The 18,483-nt window shown below is 34.3% G+C and overlaps 1 protein-coding gene across 1 annotated transcript; it reads right to left on the reverse strand.

Annotated features, from left to right (window-relative positions):
- Positions 1–4,759: 4,759 nt before the first annotated feature.
- On the reverse strand, positions 4,760–14,887 carry LOC112005439 (probable glycosyltransferase At5g20260). The gene is made up of 4 exons (XM_065780607.1): positions 14,625–14,887; positions 14,274–14,435; positions 8,928–9,282; positions 4,760–5,451 (listed from the first exon to the last, which is right to left on the reverse strand). The coding sequence occupies exons 1-4, from the start codon at positions 14,885–14,887 to the stop codon at positions 4,771–4,773; spliced, it is 1,461 nt and encodes a 486-aa protein (XP_065636679.1). The 3' UTR covers positions 4,760–4,770.
- Between the last annotated feature and the right edge of the window lie 3,596 nt (positions 14,888–18,483).

Here is an 18,483-nt window from a genome sequence, read left to right on the forward strand (position 1 = left end):
GTGGGGGTGGCTATTTTTTTTTCTTTTTTTTTCTCTAGTGGTTGCGATCTTTAAGAGAGAAAGAAAAAAAAATATGATAGAGAGGAAGAGAGACGAAGAGGAAGAGAGAGAAAGAGATAGGGAAATTAATAAATAAATAAATAGATGAGATAAATAAAAAATGAAATATTAGATGTACGGTAAAGTAAGATAGTATATAATAGATAAAGTAACCTTTTAAATAGTAAAATAATAATTGTTATACAAACCTAGATGCTAATGCTCATTGTTAATAGCACAAAGTACACACTCGTAAAATTGCACAAAGTACACACACTCTTTCGGAAGGTTGTTTTGTCTATATGCAATGCAATTTGCTTAAAAAGTTTATCATCATAACCATAAGGATTGGCCTCGTGATTTTTTCAGGTCTCACGAGATCTATGAGTTTTTAAATTCAAAATCTCTAACTAGGAATTTAGGGTCACCCCAAGAAAACGAGGGAGGATTACACACACTCATAAGAATAGTCAAATGTTTAAAGAGTTTAGAACACCCTCATTAAAATAATAATTAAAAAAAAAAAAAAGGTGTTTCGATATTTCAACCTTGTAAACACAATTTCAATTCCGCTTCTGACAGTAACTATAACTTTTGGTACAACTGTTGAAACAAACAAACCAAAAGGAAAAATACATCTGTGGTACAAAAGAAAAAAAATGGAGGCCTCCAGTGGGAATCCCAAGTGATGTTCATAAAGAATTGAGGCTTTTCTTTTCTTCTTCTTTTTTGTTTTTTTATTTTTTAATAAGTAAAGAATTGAAGCATTTCTTGCAGATTTCTTTCCTTTAAGAAATAGTCTCCTTTCTCCTTGTCTTAGACTCATTAACTTACTAAGCTTATATCATCTACTACAGTTTCAAAGACCAGTCACCATTTCCTCTTTTCTGAACATATCTCTGAAATAGCCACACTGCTTATCAACACCAACCACCATCTGCACTCAACTTTCTGCAAAAGATTCCAAGTAACTTCCCTAATAACTAAACTAATTGCAGGGATCTTATTAGAAATGCTTCAACTATGATAGCCCCAGCCCTGTTTTAACACACAAGCCATTTCCTTTCCACCTAGATTTTCCATTGGCAAAAGCTTCTATCGTAACAAGAACTTGCCAGTTGTGACACTGCTGGAGGAATTGCTTGCCCACACCTGCCTGATTATTAATGGGCCCACCATGCTGTTTATCCACAAAAGACTCCCTGCACAATTGAATGACGAAAACTTACAGAAAAGAAATCTATACAATAGAAGGCACAATGATCCATGACTCTACAGGAACTATATTCCACAATACAAAAAGATTAACAAGAAAAATATTTTAGTGACTCATCCATATCACTTGACCACTTGCAGAAACATATTAGGAGATGTTAATAACTTTGACCACCATCTGCCAACAGATCTAAGAAGTTACTGTATTGAGCAGATAGTTCACACCATGCTAATCTAAAAGTTGTAAAGACCCTTACATATCTCATCCAATAGCACTAGCGGAGACAAGGTTCCAAACTGAAGTTTTTGTGCACAGATTCTCCCGCTCAGCAATGTGAAAAGTGTGGGTATTGTCCCACCACCTCTCAGTTAGTGCCTAGACCAGTACACCACTGGCCGAGCTTTCTAGAAGAAGGTGCATGAGTGGCACTGTCCATATCCACTAAGGCCCTTGTCTCATCAGTTAAGGATTAGTACCAATTGAATAGGGTTTTGGAGTTACCCTACTCGAGTATGCTCGTAAGCCTTGAAAAAGACAAAAATAAAAGCATAAGGATCACACTGGACAGAAATAAGTGAAAGAAATGTGAAACAACATGTTATGGGCATAAAATTGTGCCTGCAGGTTCAAGCATGCATGCGCATACCTTAAGTATGCGTATGCACACCACAAGTATGCGTGCACATGTTTTTATGAACAACCATGTGAATGCATACACAGTGTATACGCACACACACCCTTAGTATGCACATGCATGGATGAAACCAGAACATGTTCATCGCCATTTTCGACCCTCCTTTGATCAAAACTCATCCTAGACATGTTCCTACCCTTCCTAAGGCATCAAGTTTTCATCTAAACCCTTCCTATAGTAAAATGCAAGCATTTACAACGCTAGAAACAGATTAAAAAACTGAAGATCAAAACAAAACTTGAAAATGATAGAAGTTTGGAAAACTTACCAATTTGAGCCGTGCATTATCCGAGAGGTGTTCCTCTAGCCTTTAGAGCAGTAGAGGAGACCCGTTTAGCCTTATGGCACCAATCTAGCAGATGAGATTGAAGATATTGCCAGAAATTGTGTAGGAAGCCTTTTTTGGTTTTTGGAGCCATTGGTGTTTTGAAGAAAGAGTTTTAGAGAAAGAGAGATTTCGAATTGCAATGAAGGAATGAAGGTTTGAGAGAGAGGCAGAAGCTTTGTAGAGAAAAAGAGGAAGTTGGAGAGTTAGAGAGAAAGTGAAGAAATGAGGAAGATAAAGAGAATGAGAAGAAAAAGAACGGTTGGTAACCTTTAGGAAAATGAAGTCAAAATATCCTTGAGAGAGAGAGAGAGAGATACCTCTAATAATGGAGAACCAAAAAAAAAAAAATGCTATTGTGAAACAAATATCTTATTGAATTTCCTAAGCTTGTTAGTTATAATAAGAGGGACAAAGAGATAGCATGTTTATATCTAAAAATATGAAGGAGATGAAAAAAAACAAAAACAAAAAAAGAAACATATTCACTAATAAAGAAAGAATGAGGAAGGTCAAAGGTTGGGAAAGGTGATTGTTTAAGCGATAAACATTTCATATGCCATATAGTAAATGAGACTCATTATGAGTGTCAGATATTTATGATGTGTACAATTCATTATTTGCCCTATGAGATTGTAGGTTTGCATCACTTGTCACTTTATGTATTGGCAAAAGAATATTCGTCGTTACTTTATGCATCTACCAGTTTTGAGATCCAACTTTTATAACATTATATGTTTTATGTAAGATACTTTTCGAGAATATTGTACATATATTATGGCATAATTATTATAGAGTTTTATTAGTAATAAGTTTATCATAAGAAGTAACAATTAAAAATTGCACACACATATCCATTATAATTATTCAATTCAAGTAATGAAAAAAAAAAAAAAAAGACATTCTTTCTCTTTCTCCTCAATTCTAAAACAAAATATACTTGACTTTCCCATAACAACCTCCCAAACACCCACAGTGACTCATAGTCTTTACAAAATCCACAAGTCCACAACGTCCGACCTCAACATTAAAATTGTAATTGTTGTCGTCACTTAATATAAAACGCAAGCCCTCTTCCCTAGTTGTAACCAACTCATAAGGGTTAGGATTAGATGGTACAACAATGTCTAGCTATGTAGGTGTCATTGAAAGATTAATAAATCTTTTTTCTTTTTCTTTTTCTTTTTTTTATTTATTTATTTTTTTTTTGGTTTATAAGGGATGGCATGAAGGGTAATGAGTAGGTGTATATAATGGAGTAGAATTGCAAGAGGTGAAAATGGAGAATTGAAGTGCAAAGAGTTTTGTGTGTATGTGTGAAGGAGGAAAAGTCTTGAAATATTGAATCAAAGGAAACAAAGAATCTTTATTTTTTAATTAAAAAAAATCTTGAAACATTGAATCAAATGAAAAACAAAAAGTCAAAAAAAAAAAAAATTTCTTATCTTTGATGTGGTATTTGAAAGTATATCAATTCTCTTTACAGAGAATGTGTTATATGGTAGAACTTCATGCTCTTCCATATGATATATATATATATATATATAAATTGATAGTTGCGGCAATGGTCAATCAAAGGTTTTGAGAACCAATAAAGGCCTTATTGACCGACCTATATAAAATATATTTCCTTAAAAACTATCCATCGCCTATTTAGACCTCCACCCCTTTTTCCCAAATTCTCAACCTCTTAACCCCCTTAGAAATAGAATGGAATTGATTTTTTTTTTTTTTTTAAGAAAGTGAATGGAATAGAATGAGGATAAGTAATGAAAAGGAAAGACATAAAATAGAATAAATTGAAATGGACAAATAATGGTGGGCATAAAATAAAATAAAAATTGAAAAAGAAAAAGAAAAGAATAGAATGGTGGACTCACCGAGCTTGAGATAAGAGAACAAGATGAGAGAGAGGGAGCTCTTGATTGGCCTTGTGCTTGGCATGCACGGTATGGTGGAGCTCCTCAATTCAAGGAAGCACTAACTACACTACATTTGATTGCCTAAGTTCCACATTGTACTAAAGTGCCCTCAAGCCATATGGCGTTACTAACCTAGCTCTGATTCCATTTGTCATGTGATTTGAGGACGCGATAGGCAGCCACATTTATACGGAGTATATCTTCAAAGGTATAGCCAAGTTATAAGCGTAATTTATTGTAATCATTTATATATCCCAATTTGACCTTGTAAACAATCGATATGGGAATCAAGACAAACTTAAAAAAAAAGCTTATACAATCCAATTTAATAAAATCAAAATCCACACAAACTAAGGCATCATAGTCAAGAACTTATCTCATTTGATCTGAAAACTGATTTTCTAGCTTACAAATGGCCCATAGCCTTTCCAAATGAATACATAAGCAAGATCTTCTAACATGCGCAGATGTTGCATCTAGCAACCAAAAGTCCAAAAACAAAAATCCTAATATTTAGTTATCAAATTATAATTAATCATATAAGTGATTATAACGTGTAGACATTGATGAATAGTTAATAATCGTTTTGTGTTAGCCTAATATTAAGCCTTCTAAGCCACACGGAGTGAAGCACCATATGAAGGACATCAAATGGCTTAGCCGGTCTGTTTAGCTCAAAATGCCTTGATACTTGTGCCACCCTCTTTTGCAATGTCAAGTATCTCTTTTGTGAAATCCCTTTCAAAATTGTCTTAATTTCTGGTATTTTCTTCGGAGGAATAAACACTGCAAATTTGCTCCAATCAAGAACATCACTAAAGGGTAATGTATAGTAATCAGAAATAATCACCGGGACACATGCTTGATACATTGCCTCCACCACTCTAGGACTTGCCACTTCTGATCCACTTGGACACAAACAAAACTTGGTTTGTCCCATTAATTGATGGTAATTTTTCTCCTTAGGGAGGTTCTCATAGACTTGAACTTCACCATCTTTGTCCTTCCAGTGCTGGAATAATATACTCCGTATGTCTCCATGGGCTCCACCAGCAAAGAATGCGAGGATGGTGCGCTTACTAGGGGGTAGGCCATGACGGGGTGGGCCAAGGTTGAATATAGGGTAACCTTTCAAGTTAAATTCTGGTAATGAAACATCTCTAATGGGTTTGAAACCTTCGGACGTGTTGGCATTACACAGCACTCTTATGAAATTCTGGTAGAACTTGGGATCTTCTGTTACAAGCCATGGTGCCTGAAAAATCAAGTAGAGATAGGTTAGTGAATAGAATTGACTATTTCTATTTAGCAACATTTAAATGAGCTAGGTAAACCATCAAAAAAAAAAAAAAAAAATGAGCTAGGTAAGTCTAAGCCAGTTGCAGAACATACAGTACTTAATGTACCAACCAATAAAAATATTTCTATTTGTTTTTCTAGCGATTGTGTACTGCTATATCACTGGATACCAAAAATGTTGCATAGTTTATTTGTCCAACAAATAAATTCCAAAACAAATTTAAAATTAGCCAAGCCAGCTCTAACCCACACACTACTCGACGTAACACCACCTCTCTCTCTCTCTCTCTCTCACTCTCTCTCTCTCTCTTTTTTCTTTTCTTTTCTTTTTTTTTTTCTTTTTTTTTTGTCAATGCTAAAAAACTGAATACAAATTGTAGGGACGCTGAAAATAATCCCCGAGGAACACAACTCAGAAAACTTTTGCAGTCACCCACTTAATATAAATACTAGAAAATAGTAGGGAGATGTGCTCTACAATGGGAAACTCAAACAGTGGATTTCCTTGACCATTATCATACTGCAAATACTATTACAATTAGGGCTGTAAATAAACCAAGCCGATCGGGAACAATTCGGGCTCGGCTTGATAAAAAGCTTGTTCATGTTTGTTTGTTTATAAATAAACCAAGTTTAAACCTTAGTTTTAGGCTCGTTCAATAAACAAGTCAAGTCCAAGCAAATAAATTTGTTCACAAACAAGCTCGTGAGCTATTAGACTTAATACACAACAATTCAAGCATAGATTCATTTATACGTTTATATGTGTTAGCTAAATATACTCATTACACATATCTTAATAATGATATTACCAACATGAGACCACTACCTATATTACCTTAATTTTTTCCTTCCTTTAAACTAATCAAGAACCACTTTAGACTATAGTTACATTTAAAAATAAATAAATAATTAAGTTGGCCACATATGATCCTTCCCTATCAATTATCTAAAGTAAAGTTATGAAACATGTTAGAATTTTCTCATTCATAATAGTTACAAATAGGTATTTTTTATAGTCTTTCACCATTTAACGTGAATGTAAAAATTGTATTTTGAACAATTGCTGAAGTTATAGACAAGGAATGATGAATGAATGAATTTAATTATGTAAATTATTAATTTGAATAATGGCTAATCATAAGTAGGACTAGATGCATGATAAAATGAGTATACTATTTTCTATTTTTTTTCCTTAATTTTAGAGATTTAAGCATTTAATAATATAATTTTTTTAGATCTCAAGCTCAAAACTTGACTTGAGCTCGAATTTGAGCTTGATATTACGCTTGAGTTTGGCTTGACTAATTAATCAAGCCAAGCCAAGCTCAGCTCAAATTTTTTGGCTTTCCCACGAGCTCAAGTTCAAACATTATTTTTAGGCTTGTCACAAGCTCAAGCCAAGCTTTATTTTTCTTGACGAGACAAGCATGAACATGCATTACTCAACAAAGCTTAGCTCATTTACAGCCCTAATTACAATCTAAGCTTAATCAGCCTCGAGAAGCTCTAACTTATATTCCCGTGATATTATACAAGTTGTCTCTCTTTTTCTCTTTCTAAGATGGTTTTTTTTTTTTTTTTTTGGGATCCCCCTTCTTTTTTTTCCTTTTTCCTGCTTTATATCTTCAACCTCCTTCTTACCCTTACAGCTATTCCGCTTCTCCTTAGGGTAGCAGGGATATTTTCTTTACTTTATCGGTTTCCTCACCTTCTTATCTTGTAATTCTGATGGCCTGGGGGTGATGTGTACTATTCAAGCTGTCTTATGTGTTATTAATGCCGTAGAGGTTAGATAAGAACCCCTCATTAATGCAAAGGCAAAGATCTTCCCCAGTCTTGCACCTTCCAAGAGTTTCCCGTGATCACTAGTATTTTCTAGAAGTCACATGTTGACGATCCGCGCTCCATGTCTCAGGGAAGCTACTAATTTACCTTTTCCATAGGAATGAACTTCCCATGGTACTTAGCCTCGTCCTCCATCCCTAAGACGAACCAGCTTTAAGCCCATTGTGTGAAGGCTAGGCCCAACTACTTTGCTGTGGTCCAGCAACTTCTTGGGCTTTAGGTTTGTGGAGGAACTGTTCCTCTTCCCACACAAATGTTGGTAACTCTTGGACAGTAAAGACTAAAGACCCCTCAAGACAGCACCTGAAGTTGGAGAAAAATCCTAAAGTTGAAAACAGTAAGGAGATGTTTGAGTTTTGAAATTGGAGATGGAAACGATGTTCCTTTCATATGATAGGTGGCAACTGGAGAGTTCACTTTATTTTAATTCCAAGGTTGAAAGTGTCCATAAAATAAGACTTGGTTTTAGAAACCAACCAAATCAGAGGACCTGGTGTTAATTCAAAGCAAGTTGTGAGGATGTTGATAAAAGTCTCTGGTCAGCTTCTAGTTCATGTTCATGGGTGTTCAATTGTGCAGTAACCTGGGGAGATTTGAGAACAAAAGGAGAAGTACCTAGGTGGAATCTAATCTGGTTCAAAGCTGCTATCTCTATAAGTCCCTCTATTGGCTTGAATGTTTTGTATAAGGTACATAAAATCCAAAGATCACATATTTTTTGAGTGCTTCTTCACAAGGGAATCTGGAACAACATCACGAAATTATGTTTGGTCTGAAATTTACAATTTGAATGAGTGAGATTTTGTAAGCTGGAGCATCATGAATCTCAATGGCAGAAGTTTGAGAGCTTCACTACGTAAATTAGCTTGGTGGGCTTCTGTCTATCACATTTGGCTTAATTAATAATAATAAAAACTATATTCTATGCAGCTTTGGACTGATATGTTTCATATATAGAGCTGTACAGAATCCAAGAGATGATCATTCCAATATATTTCTGTCAGAAACTAACAGATGCTGTTGGTAAGCACGAGTGGTTATCCAAAGTTATTCAAAAATAAGTCCCAAGTCTAAGAGATGTGGATAACGATGAGTATTTATCCAAGATTATTCAGATAACTAAGGTTAAAATTGTTAAAAGACAACATGATTTTTAAGGAAAGGCCTCTCTGTTTGAGCTCTATTGGTGTAAGTATCTTGATAATTATAGGAGGTAAAAGTTGCTAACAGATAAAAAGAGTAGTGTCACAGGAGGAAAAATATATTAATTGGGAGACAAATTAAGGATAGGATGCAAGAATAAACACCTACCTAGCTAGGATTTAGTTGAAGAAGTCAGCAAGCATGAATAATAGGATAAAATAGAAAAATATATAGTAGAAAGCATGATAGTGAATAAAAAAGAGAAACTTGTAACGTAGTTTGGCTTATTTTCGATACTTTTATTGACTAGAGATGTTCTTTTATTTTAAATATACAATGGTAAACAGTAGTAAATTTTAATCTCCACTTTTTATTTAGTTAATAGATTTAGTTAATGGATGATGTAACTATTTCTCTTTAAAACAAAAGGAGATTACGTACCCAATCGTGGCAAGAGACCATAAAATGGTCCCCTCCGCTGCTTCTATTCCAATAGGGGTACTTATCAGCTACGACGTTGATATAATCTCTAAAAATTATGGCCAATCGTCGACGAAAGGCGTGGGGCTGAAGCCTATAAAAGCTGTCCACAATTTTGCTGACACTGAGTGGAACAAAGAATGCATGTGCCTCATCAGGATGAGGAGCCATGAAGGGGCTCTCCCCTCTCTCCATCTCATCCATGAACTGTCCTCCAATGGAGTATAAGTAACTCATCGGTCCACTGTGTGTCATTGGTATCTCTCCTTCCCTGTACACCCACACCTTGAATCTCTTTATCATTTCAATCTGACTCCTGATATATACATATATTCACCATCTTATTATTATTATGAAAATACATTTGCTAACGTCATTTGTGGTCTAAATTATAAAATACACCATTTATTTATTTTTTTTTTAAATTCAATTCAATCCTATAACTTTTGTTTAATTTAATCCTCCTCAACTATTGGTGTAGACACGAGGTGCTGATTCTTAGGGTTTAGTCTTTTGTTTTTCATTGTTTAATTTTATCAATGATAAAGTGTGGTTCTTCTAAGTCAACTATTGTTGTATTTTTATATAACTCATGTCAAAAAATTATAGTTGCATGCACAAAAATATTTATTATAATAACTCATAAATACAACTAACCTACTTTGAATGCCCCCTTTCATATGATCAATGCATATAAATTACCAATCTATTATCTACATAATTTTTCATGTGAAATATTAAAAGAAATTAAAGGTTGACAAATTGTCATATTTTGGTTAAAGCTAAGTGTTCTTATAGGGCACATCTACAATCAGGGGCGAAGGGAAGGGGGGCCGAGGGGGCCAATTGACCCCCTGAGCTTCGAAAAAATCTTCATGCAGTAGTACTTTTTTTTTTTTGGTGGAAGACGATTACATAAAAAAGAAAAAAAAAAAAAAACAAACAAACAAACTAAACAACAGAGGAAAGATCAGTACATATCCTAAAGGAATATATCCCATTGAGGTCTCCCTCAAAAACATCTAAAATGTCCATAGGAGGACTATCATAAATAAGTAAATCAGCAGCCATCCTTAAACTCTTTTTGGCTAAACCATCAGCACATTGATTTGCTTGTCGGAAGCAATGCTTGATACGGACTTGGCGGAATTTAGCTATCAAAAGTCTGCAGTCATCCAAGATAAGGGAGATAATGTTATTAACATAATCTGGATTCCCTACAACATCAACAATAGACTTGGCATCCATCTCAACTTCAAGACAACTAATATTTAAGTTACAACAAAGCTGAAGGCCTTCACGCAGCCCCCACAACTCAGCTGCAAAATTGGAAGTGACCCCAATCCGTTTGCTGAACCCGACAACCATTGCCCATTTGCACTCCTTACCACACCCCAACAACCAGCCAACCCGTGGAGACCCATGCAAGCCCCATCCGTGTTCAATTTCTTCCAGCCTTGTTCAGGTCTCTCCCAAAGAATACATCTAGTAATTCTGCGGTTTCCCAACCTTGGAGTTGCCACACAATGAATAAATTCCCTTGCTTGGTACACAATATCCACAACCAAATTAGGACTCCTAGCTTTCCCATTAAAAATAAAAGCATTCCTACTCTTCCAAATATTCCAAATAGCAAAAGGAAAGACAACCTTCCATGGAAGATCCGAGTCATGCATCTTAACATTGGATCTTGTAATAAGTGACAACCAATCAATCAAGTTATAGTGCCAAAAATCAAAATTAGAAGCATTTACTCCTAGCTGGTACCACACTTGCTTCAGGTGGATGCAATCTCTCAAGGCATGAAGAATGGATTCAACACCACTGCCACAAAGAGGGCAAACGTCATCTTGAACCACTCCTCTTTTCCCTAGACAATATTTGACACCAATACTATTATGAGCACACAACCAAAGAAACATTTTAATCTTTGGAAGCAAATCTGCCTTCCAAATCCAACTAGCCGAAAAGGTATTAGTATTAGTAGACTCCATAACAATCCCATACGCACTTTTGACCTCAAAAACCCCCTTAGGAGATCCGGCCCAAATCAGCTTGTCCGAATCACCACCTAAAGTCGACATAGGAATTGCACTAATCATCCCCTGACTTCATCAGTTAAATCAAAAGTAAGCTTCTCCCAATCCTAGCCCACATCAAGCATAATATCCTTAACTTCCAACCTATTGACTTCTTGGGAGATAGGCCCTTGAATCGACTTCCTAAGGGGACCCCCATTCGTCCAATTGTTGTGCCAAATATTTAGGTTACTATTTTTTGTCACCAACCATCTACTTCCCTTGTTAAAAGTTCCCATCCCTTTCTTCATTGTTGTCCAAACTGACAAACAAGGAAGAATATCCGCATTTGCTGCTTCTCTTCTTCTTTGGCTACAATATTTCATTTTCAAAACTCTCACCCACGGAGCCTCCCCTTCCATGTGAAAGCTCCAATTAAGTTTGGAAAGAAGAGCCACATTCCTCCCTTGACACAAATGTAGTAAAAATTTAGGCGAAGACAATTTTATTTGCCCTACTTGACACAAATGACAATCTATATTTTATTTGTTATATCTTATATGTACTAGCCTATCAACAAGAAGACAATTTTACATTCACACAACACTTTTATTGCATAATGGGTCCCACCTAATAGTACTTCTTCTTTTTTTGCACAATGCTCTAGAAAGCACCGATGCAGTTGTGCAGTGGGTGACGCCGCTGCCCATGTGTCGGTGCTGGGTCGATTTTTTTTTTTTTTTTTTTCGTTTTCGGATACGCCCCGATTGGCTGACTCGGGTTAATTCATGCTGACTTGGGCCGATTCGGGTCGAATAGGATCGTATTGGCCAAAAACGTCAAAATCGTCCGATTCAAGCCGTACCGGCCAATTCAAGCCTAAACCGGCTTTGAATCAAGCCGAAATTCAAGTAAAAAAAAAGAGTGCAAAACGCACCGTTTGAACTTGAAGCATCTTTACCTTAAAATCTCTCATTCTCTTCTCACCAATTGCTCTTCGCTCTGCCTCCCTGCCTCTCTGCTCTCTCATTCACTCACTCTCCGTCTCTCCTCTCTCACTCCCTAAGGCCTCGTTTGGGAGGAGGGAATGGAATGAAATGAAAAGAATAAAAAAAAAAATTTAGAATATTCTTCTATTTTCTTGTTTGGGAGTTTAAGTGAGAGGGAATAAAATGAGTAAGAGGGAACACTCATTCCTTTCTATTCTCTTAAAACCTCAATTTTTTATTCTCCTCGAAATTAGAAGGAATGAGAAGAAATGAAATTAGATTTAATGATTTTTTTACTAAAACTCTCAAAATACTCTTATATTTTCAACCCTTTATTTTAAAATAGAGGTCTAATAGTAATATTATCATAAAATGACTCTATTTCATTCCCTTCATGTTACTTCCAAACAAGATTACTTAAATTTTTTTCTCCAAAAAAAAAAAAAATTACTTATATTTCATTCATTTTTATTCATTTCCATTCCTTACGTCCAATCAAGGTTACTTAATTCCATTTCATTCTATTCTTTTCCATTCCTTTCCCTTACTTAAATACATTTCATTCCATTCCATTCCTTTCCATTTCCTTATGATCATTACATTTCATTCCCTTATGAACTCCCAAGCAAAGCCTAAGAACCCACAACCACTCACTCAAGGTCTCAATCTCTCCATCATGAATATCATGTTTTAGTTATTATCTACTATTACTCTTAAATTTGGTATATGTTTATATAATGTAAAAAAGTATGCTTAGTAATATATAGAAAATATAAATAAAAATATTTTTTATAATTTTTTAATCACCGCACCCCACCACACCCGCACTCAACTTTTTTAAAAACTACCAAGTCTCGCACCCGCACCTACACCCGAATCTGGAAATGCACTTGTACTTCATAGACAATGCTTTGCCAACTAGAATTAAAAATTTTAAAAAAAAAAATGATACAGGATAGGACTTTAGGGTTTTTTCCAACTAGGATTGGAAAAAAAAAATGATCTAAAATAGGACTTCGAAAGAAAAAACCTATGTTTATGTGTAATGTATCTACTCTAGCACCTTACTAGTTGGTTTCCTGCTTACAATTTTTTCTCTTGTTATCCACCTTTTTAATATCAAACTTAAGTTTTTGCTATAAACTTGAATGTTAACGGCTTAAAATTGGGTGTGCTTCTTAGTTCGAGTCCTGCTACTTGCACTTTGAAAAGGATTTCTTGAGCCAGTGCTTTACCCCTTCATGGACCCACCCAGTGTGAACAGTAATTAATCTTTTGTTGAAAGCTTTGAAAATACACTGTGCGAGAGCCAAAAAAAAAAATGTCTATTCCCTTTAGTTCAAGACACGATGGATCGGTTAATCTAGGCATACACACCGTCACTTCATAGTGTGTAGTGCCTATAAGGTGGCTCTATAATCCATATCCAATCCTAATGGGCAGAATTGTAGGAAATTTTGGAAACCATTGTGGGGTCTCAAGGCGCCAAACAAGGTTAATAACTTTCAACTTTGCATGTCGGGACTCGTGACTGTTGTACTATACTCCCCAATAACCTCTGTCACCGGAAAAGACGATGCATAGATACAGCATTAAAATAAAGATGTGGCCAAAATATATTGCAATCCTATCGTATACATTAATTGCTATCTTTTATTTTTGGCAAGTTATGCAATAGTCATCGCATGGAAAAATTAAATGCCATTATTCATTATTCAGCAAAAAAAAAAAAAATGCCATTATTCATTGTGCCAGCAAGAATTCCAAGACATAAATCAACTAAGAAGTAATTGCCGCTTATGCTAAATGGACTATTTTGATTTTTGAGGGAGTCTAGTCCTAAACTAGCTAGCAATTTACTCATAAATACATAACTGTTCTTATTTATTTGTCAACATTTGAATTTATAAATACTTCCAAATATATAAAGATAAGTACTAACTTTATATGACTCATTCTAATTTAAAAAGAAATCAAACTAATTCTAATTTAAATTAATTTATTTGAATAAATAAAACATATCTCCATCGCTATCTTTTTAAGAGTACTAATTAAAATTAATTAGGTACTTAGCAAATCATTTCAAAAGTGAAAAACAGATTCGATCCCAAAGATTATTCTCATTTCCTATGTTACCATCCCAGGCAATTGATGCAAAGAAATAAATAATTAAATATGATGGAATATATGAAGAGGAAAATGAGGTTGCAAATTAAAAGAGTACCAAAAAGAAAAATGTTTCCTTAAAAAGAAAATGTAGTAATTGCAAAAATGTTTCCTTAAAGAAGAAGGAACTTAACTGATGAAAAGCTTTGGCATTTCTGTAAACGCAACCTCTTGGAACGTAAAATTCAATTTTATCATCAGATGTATTATTCTGATTGTTAATTGCTTTCTGAATAGCTGCACGTGCTTTAGCCAAATCTTCTTCAATCCTCTCTGTACGACTCTTCTCCTGCTCACTCAATGTATATGCACAGCCCCCAAAAACAAAAATTAATACATAGTCAAATAAAATCAAAGTAAGAAAAAAAAAAGGAAAATTAAAGAAAAATAACACATAGAAATATGAAGTATTTTGACTATAGAGCACTTTTTTAAAAAAAAAATTATTTATATGGAATTTAAACCCTGAACTAAATATTGGTTACCTATGTACCTTGATATGATTGGCAGTGTTGAAAGTAGAGGGAGGTGCTTCCAATGAAGACTTTGCCATAGTTGGAGAAGGTGCCAGCAGTGAAAGTTGAGGGGATTTTGGGTTTGTTTGTAATAGACGATAAGGTGATGGAGTTGGAGTAGAAGAAGAGAAATGGAGGTTTTCGTTTAAGGGAGAGATATAGATGAGGAGAAGAAGAAGAAGAAGTAAAGTTGGAACGAGCAAATATGGTGAGTGGAAATTAATGGTTGCCATTGCTTCTTCAATTGTTGCGAAGGAACTCTCACATTGGGAAAACCAAGTTCACAAAACACAACAAATTTTGTGTGTCAACTGACAACATTATATTGCCACAATATACCGTACGCGGACAACAATGACATCTATCAAAAAAGGCGAAAAACTTAATAAATAAATAAATAAAAGGGGAAATATTGGGGTATGTTAAGTACATGTATTTAAATATATAATTTCAGTTTTTAAACAATATTACACGTATTTTTACATACTTTTATATATATATATATATATATATATATATATATTTTCAAAAAAATTGAAAACTATTGTTTAAACACACCTATTAAACAAGCCCTAGATTTCAAAACTTCAAATTTCGAAAATTCTTTGAGATATATATATATAATAGAATATTATGTTGATATAAAAGGTATAGATTTTTTTTTTTGAGAAAATATAAAAGGTTTAGATTTAACTGTTTTATTTATAATGGGACGTATCATTTTATGAAATATTTTGAGAGATTGATTGAATTTTCTTAAAGTTTCAATGGAAGGGTGTGTAATTTATTATATCTTTTTTTAAAAAAATTAAAAAAGATTTTTTTTAATCTCTTTGTGTCATAATTATTTTAGGTTAGTAATTTAATTTAATTTTTATGTTGATTTTGAGTTTATTTATCGATAGTTCAAAGGAAAAAATGATCTCATTTTCGATGCTCACATTCTTTGTGGGTGTACAAAAAGGAGTCCAAATCTTTTGTTTCATTTTTTTTTTACTTCACTAATAAAAACATGACACATATCCACTTATTTAATTAACTCTTACCATTATGCCTTTCCTACTTTCAATTACCTAAAGTAAATAAAAACCCTAGCCCATCCCCACCACTACCACCATGGCGCTGGCACCAACATCACCAATCACGGCCGCCACCATTGCCTAGTCTGCACTACCGCCTCACTATTTTCAAATCCAAACCACCCAAAAATAAAATCTAAGGATATAACAAAAGTGCAGGTGCGAAAGAACCGTACAAATCAAAGAAACCAAACCCACAAATCAGAAACAACAAGAGGAAATGAAGGCTCCAATTTCAGAAATTCTGGAGCCACACCAAATTACACAACTTTGCCCACAACTTGCCCATATGGAAAGTTGTGGTTGGTGGAGGGGTAATGGTGGTCCATGTGGGAACACCCCTCCATAATGTGGCGAGTTGTGGGCAAAATTGTGTAATTGGGTGTAGCACCAGAATTTTTCCTCCAATTTGAGCATCACCTACAAAGCCCTTTTTCTCATCAATAAAGCTACGACCCTACAGTAGCTTTCTTTTTAGTAGAGCAGTTTAAGTAACATTATTTGTAATTTTTTGAAATACGTGTGAGTGAAAAAGTGTATGGAAATGTATGTAATGTTGTTTAAAATGTAAAAATGTGAGTTTGAGATGGCAAAACAAACAGAATATTATGTTGATATAAAAGGTATAGATTTTTTTTTTTTGGAGAAAATATTAAAGGTATAGATTTAATTGTTTTATTTATAAGGGGATGTATCATTTTATGAAATATTTTGAGAGATTGAATTTTCTTAAAATTTTAATGGAAGGGTGTGTAATTTATTATATCTTTTTTTTAAAAAAAAATTCTTTGATATATATATATATATAATAGAATATTATGTTGATATAAAAGGTATAGATTTTTTTTTTTTTTTAGAAAATATAAAAGTTATAGATTTAATTGTTTCATTTATAAGGGGACGTATCATTTTATGAAATATTTTGAGAGATTGAATTTTCTTAAAATTTTAATGGAAGGGTGTGTAATTTATTATATCTTTTTTTTAAAAAAAAAATTAAAAAGAATTTGTTTTAATCTCTTTGTGTCATATTTATTTTAGGTTAGTAATTTAATATAATTTTTATGTTTATTGTTGAGTCTATTTATTGATAGTTCAAAGTAGGGGTGGCAAAATTTGACATGACCCGTGAATTTGACATGACCTGCGAACTCGACAGACACTACATAAAATTAGTAGGTTATGGGTTGAGACTTAACAAGTTTGTGTCATATTCGAGTTAACACGGCTAAACCATTTAATAAATGGGTTGGGTTAGTGTTGAACACATAGAACCTATTTGACCTGTCTGACCCGTTTAATTAAATGACATTTTACCAATATACCCTTCAAACTCTAGGTATATAAACTTATTAGTTGTGTTTATTTTCTTTGACATATTGTGATTGATTATTTGTGATATTGAGATATGCTTTAGTTTTGAATGATTATTTATGATGCAGTTACTCATTAGTTTTGAATTTTATATTAAAAATTTATTTGTTTGTTTTTTCATAATTTTTTTTTTCATTTTGATAAAATCTGATAAACAGGTTGACATGACTGACCCGTTTAATAAATGAGTCGTGTTAAGGTTGAGGAATCTTGACCCGTTTAATAAACATGTCGGGTTAGTGTTGACCTATGTAGTCGAATACTCATAATTTGACACGACATGACACGAACCCGATACACGAACACAAATTGCCACCCCTAGTTCAAAGGAAACAATGACCTCATTTTCGATGCTCACATTCTTTGTGGGTGTACAAAAAGGAGTCCAAATCTTTTGTCTTATTTTTTTTTACTTCACTCTATACTTCACTAATAAAAACATGACACATATCCACTTATTTAATTAACTCCTACCATTATGCCTTTCCTACTTTCAATTACCTAAAGTAAATAAAAAACCCAGCTCATCTCCACCACTACCACCATGGCGCTGGCACCAACATCACCAGTCATGGCCACCACCATCGCCTAGTTTGCACTACCGCCTCACTATTTTCAATTCCAAACCACCCAAAAATAAAATCTAAGTATATAACAAAAGTGCAGGTGTGAAAGAACTGTCCAAATCAAAGAAACCAAACCCACAAATCAGAAACAACAAGAGGAAGTGAAGGCTCCAATTTGAGAAATTCTGGGTGATGGTGGGTCCATGTGGGGACACCCCTCCACCAACCACAACTCGCCACATGGGCGAGTTGTGGGCAAAGTTATATAATTGGGTGTGGCACCAGAATTTTTCCTTCAATTTGTGCATCACCTACAAAGCCCTTTTTCTCATCAATAAAGCTACAGACCTACAGTAGTTTTCTTTTTAGTTACTTTTTCCCTTAAGCTCAATTTTCCTTTAGTTAAACAATAAAGTTACTTAAGGCCTTTGTTCAAGTATTGTTTATAGCTGAAGAAAATGCTATGTGGGTTATATTGGTAGTTCATGTAGTGTGATGGTGGTTGGTGGATTTGAGAGGGATGGTGGGATTGGTTTTAAAGAACAATGAGGCAGTGGTTGGCTTTAATTTGAAAATCAATGAAGTGGTGGTGCAGACCAAGTGATGGTGGCTTGCTGTGACCAGAAACATTGATAGTGCTGGAGAAGGATGGTGGTAGTGGCGAGAAAGGTGTTTAGGTATAGAGTGGCAATCCCTTAGATTCCTCTAGTAGCCTCACAAGTTGTAGAGGCATAGGTTTACTTGGAAGCACTCGAAGATAATTGGGATGTATTACAAATCAATCAATATATGTGTGTGTGTGTGTGTGTG

This window comes from Quercus suber, unplaced genomic scaffold (genome assembly GCF_002906115.3).
Source record: "Quercus suber isolate HL8 unplaced genomic scaffold, Cork oak 2.0 scaffold_241, whole genome shotgun sequence".
In the NCBI taxonomy this organism is placed as follows: domain Eukaryota; kingdom Viridiplantae; phylum Streptophyta; class Magnoliopsida; order Fagales; family Fagaceae; genus Quercus; species Quercus suber.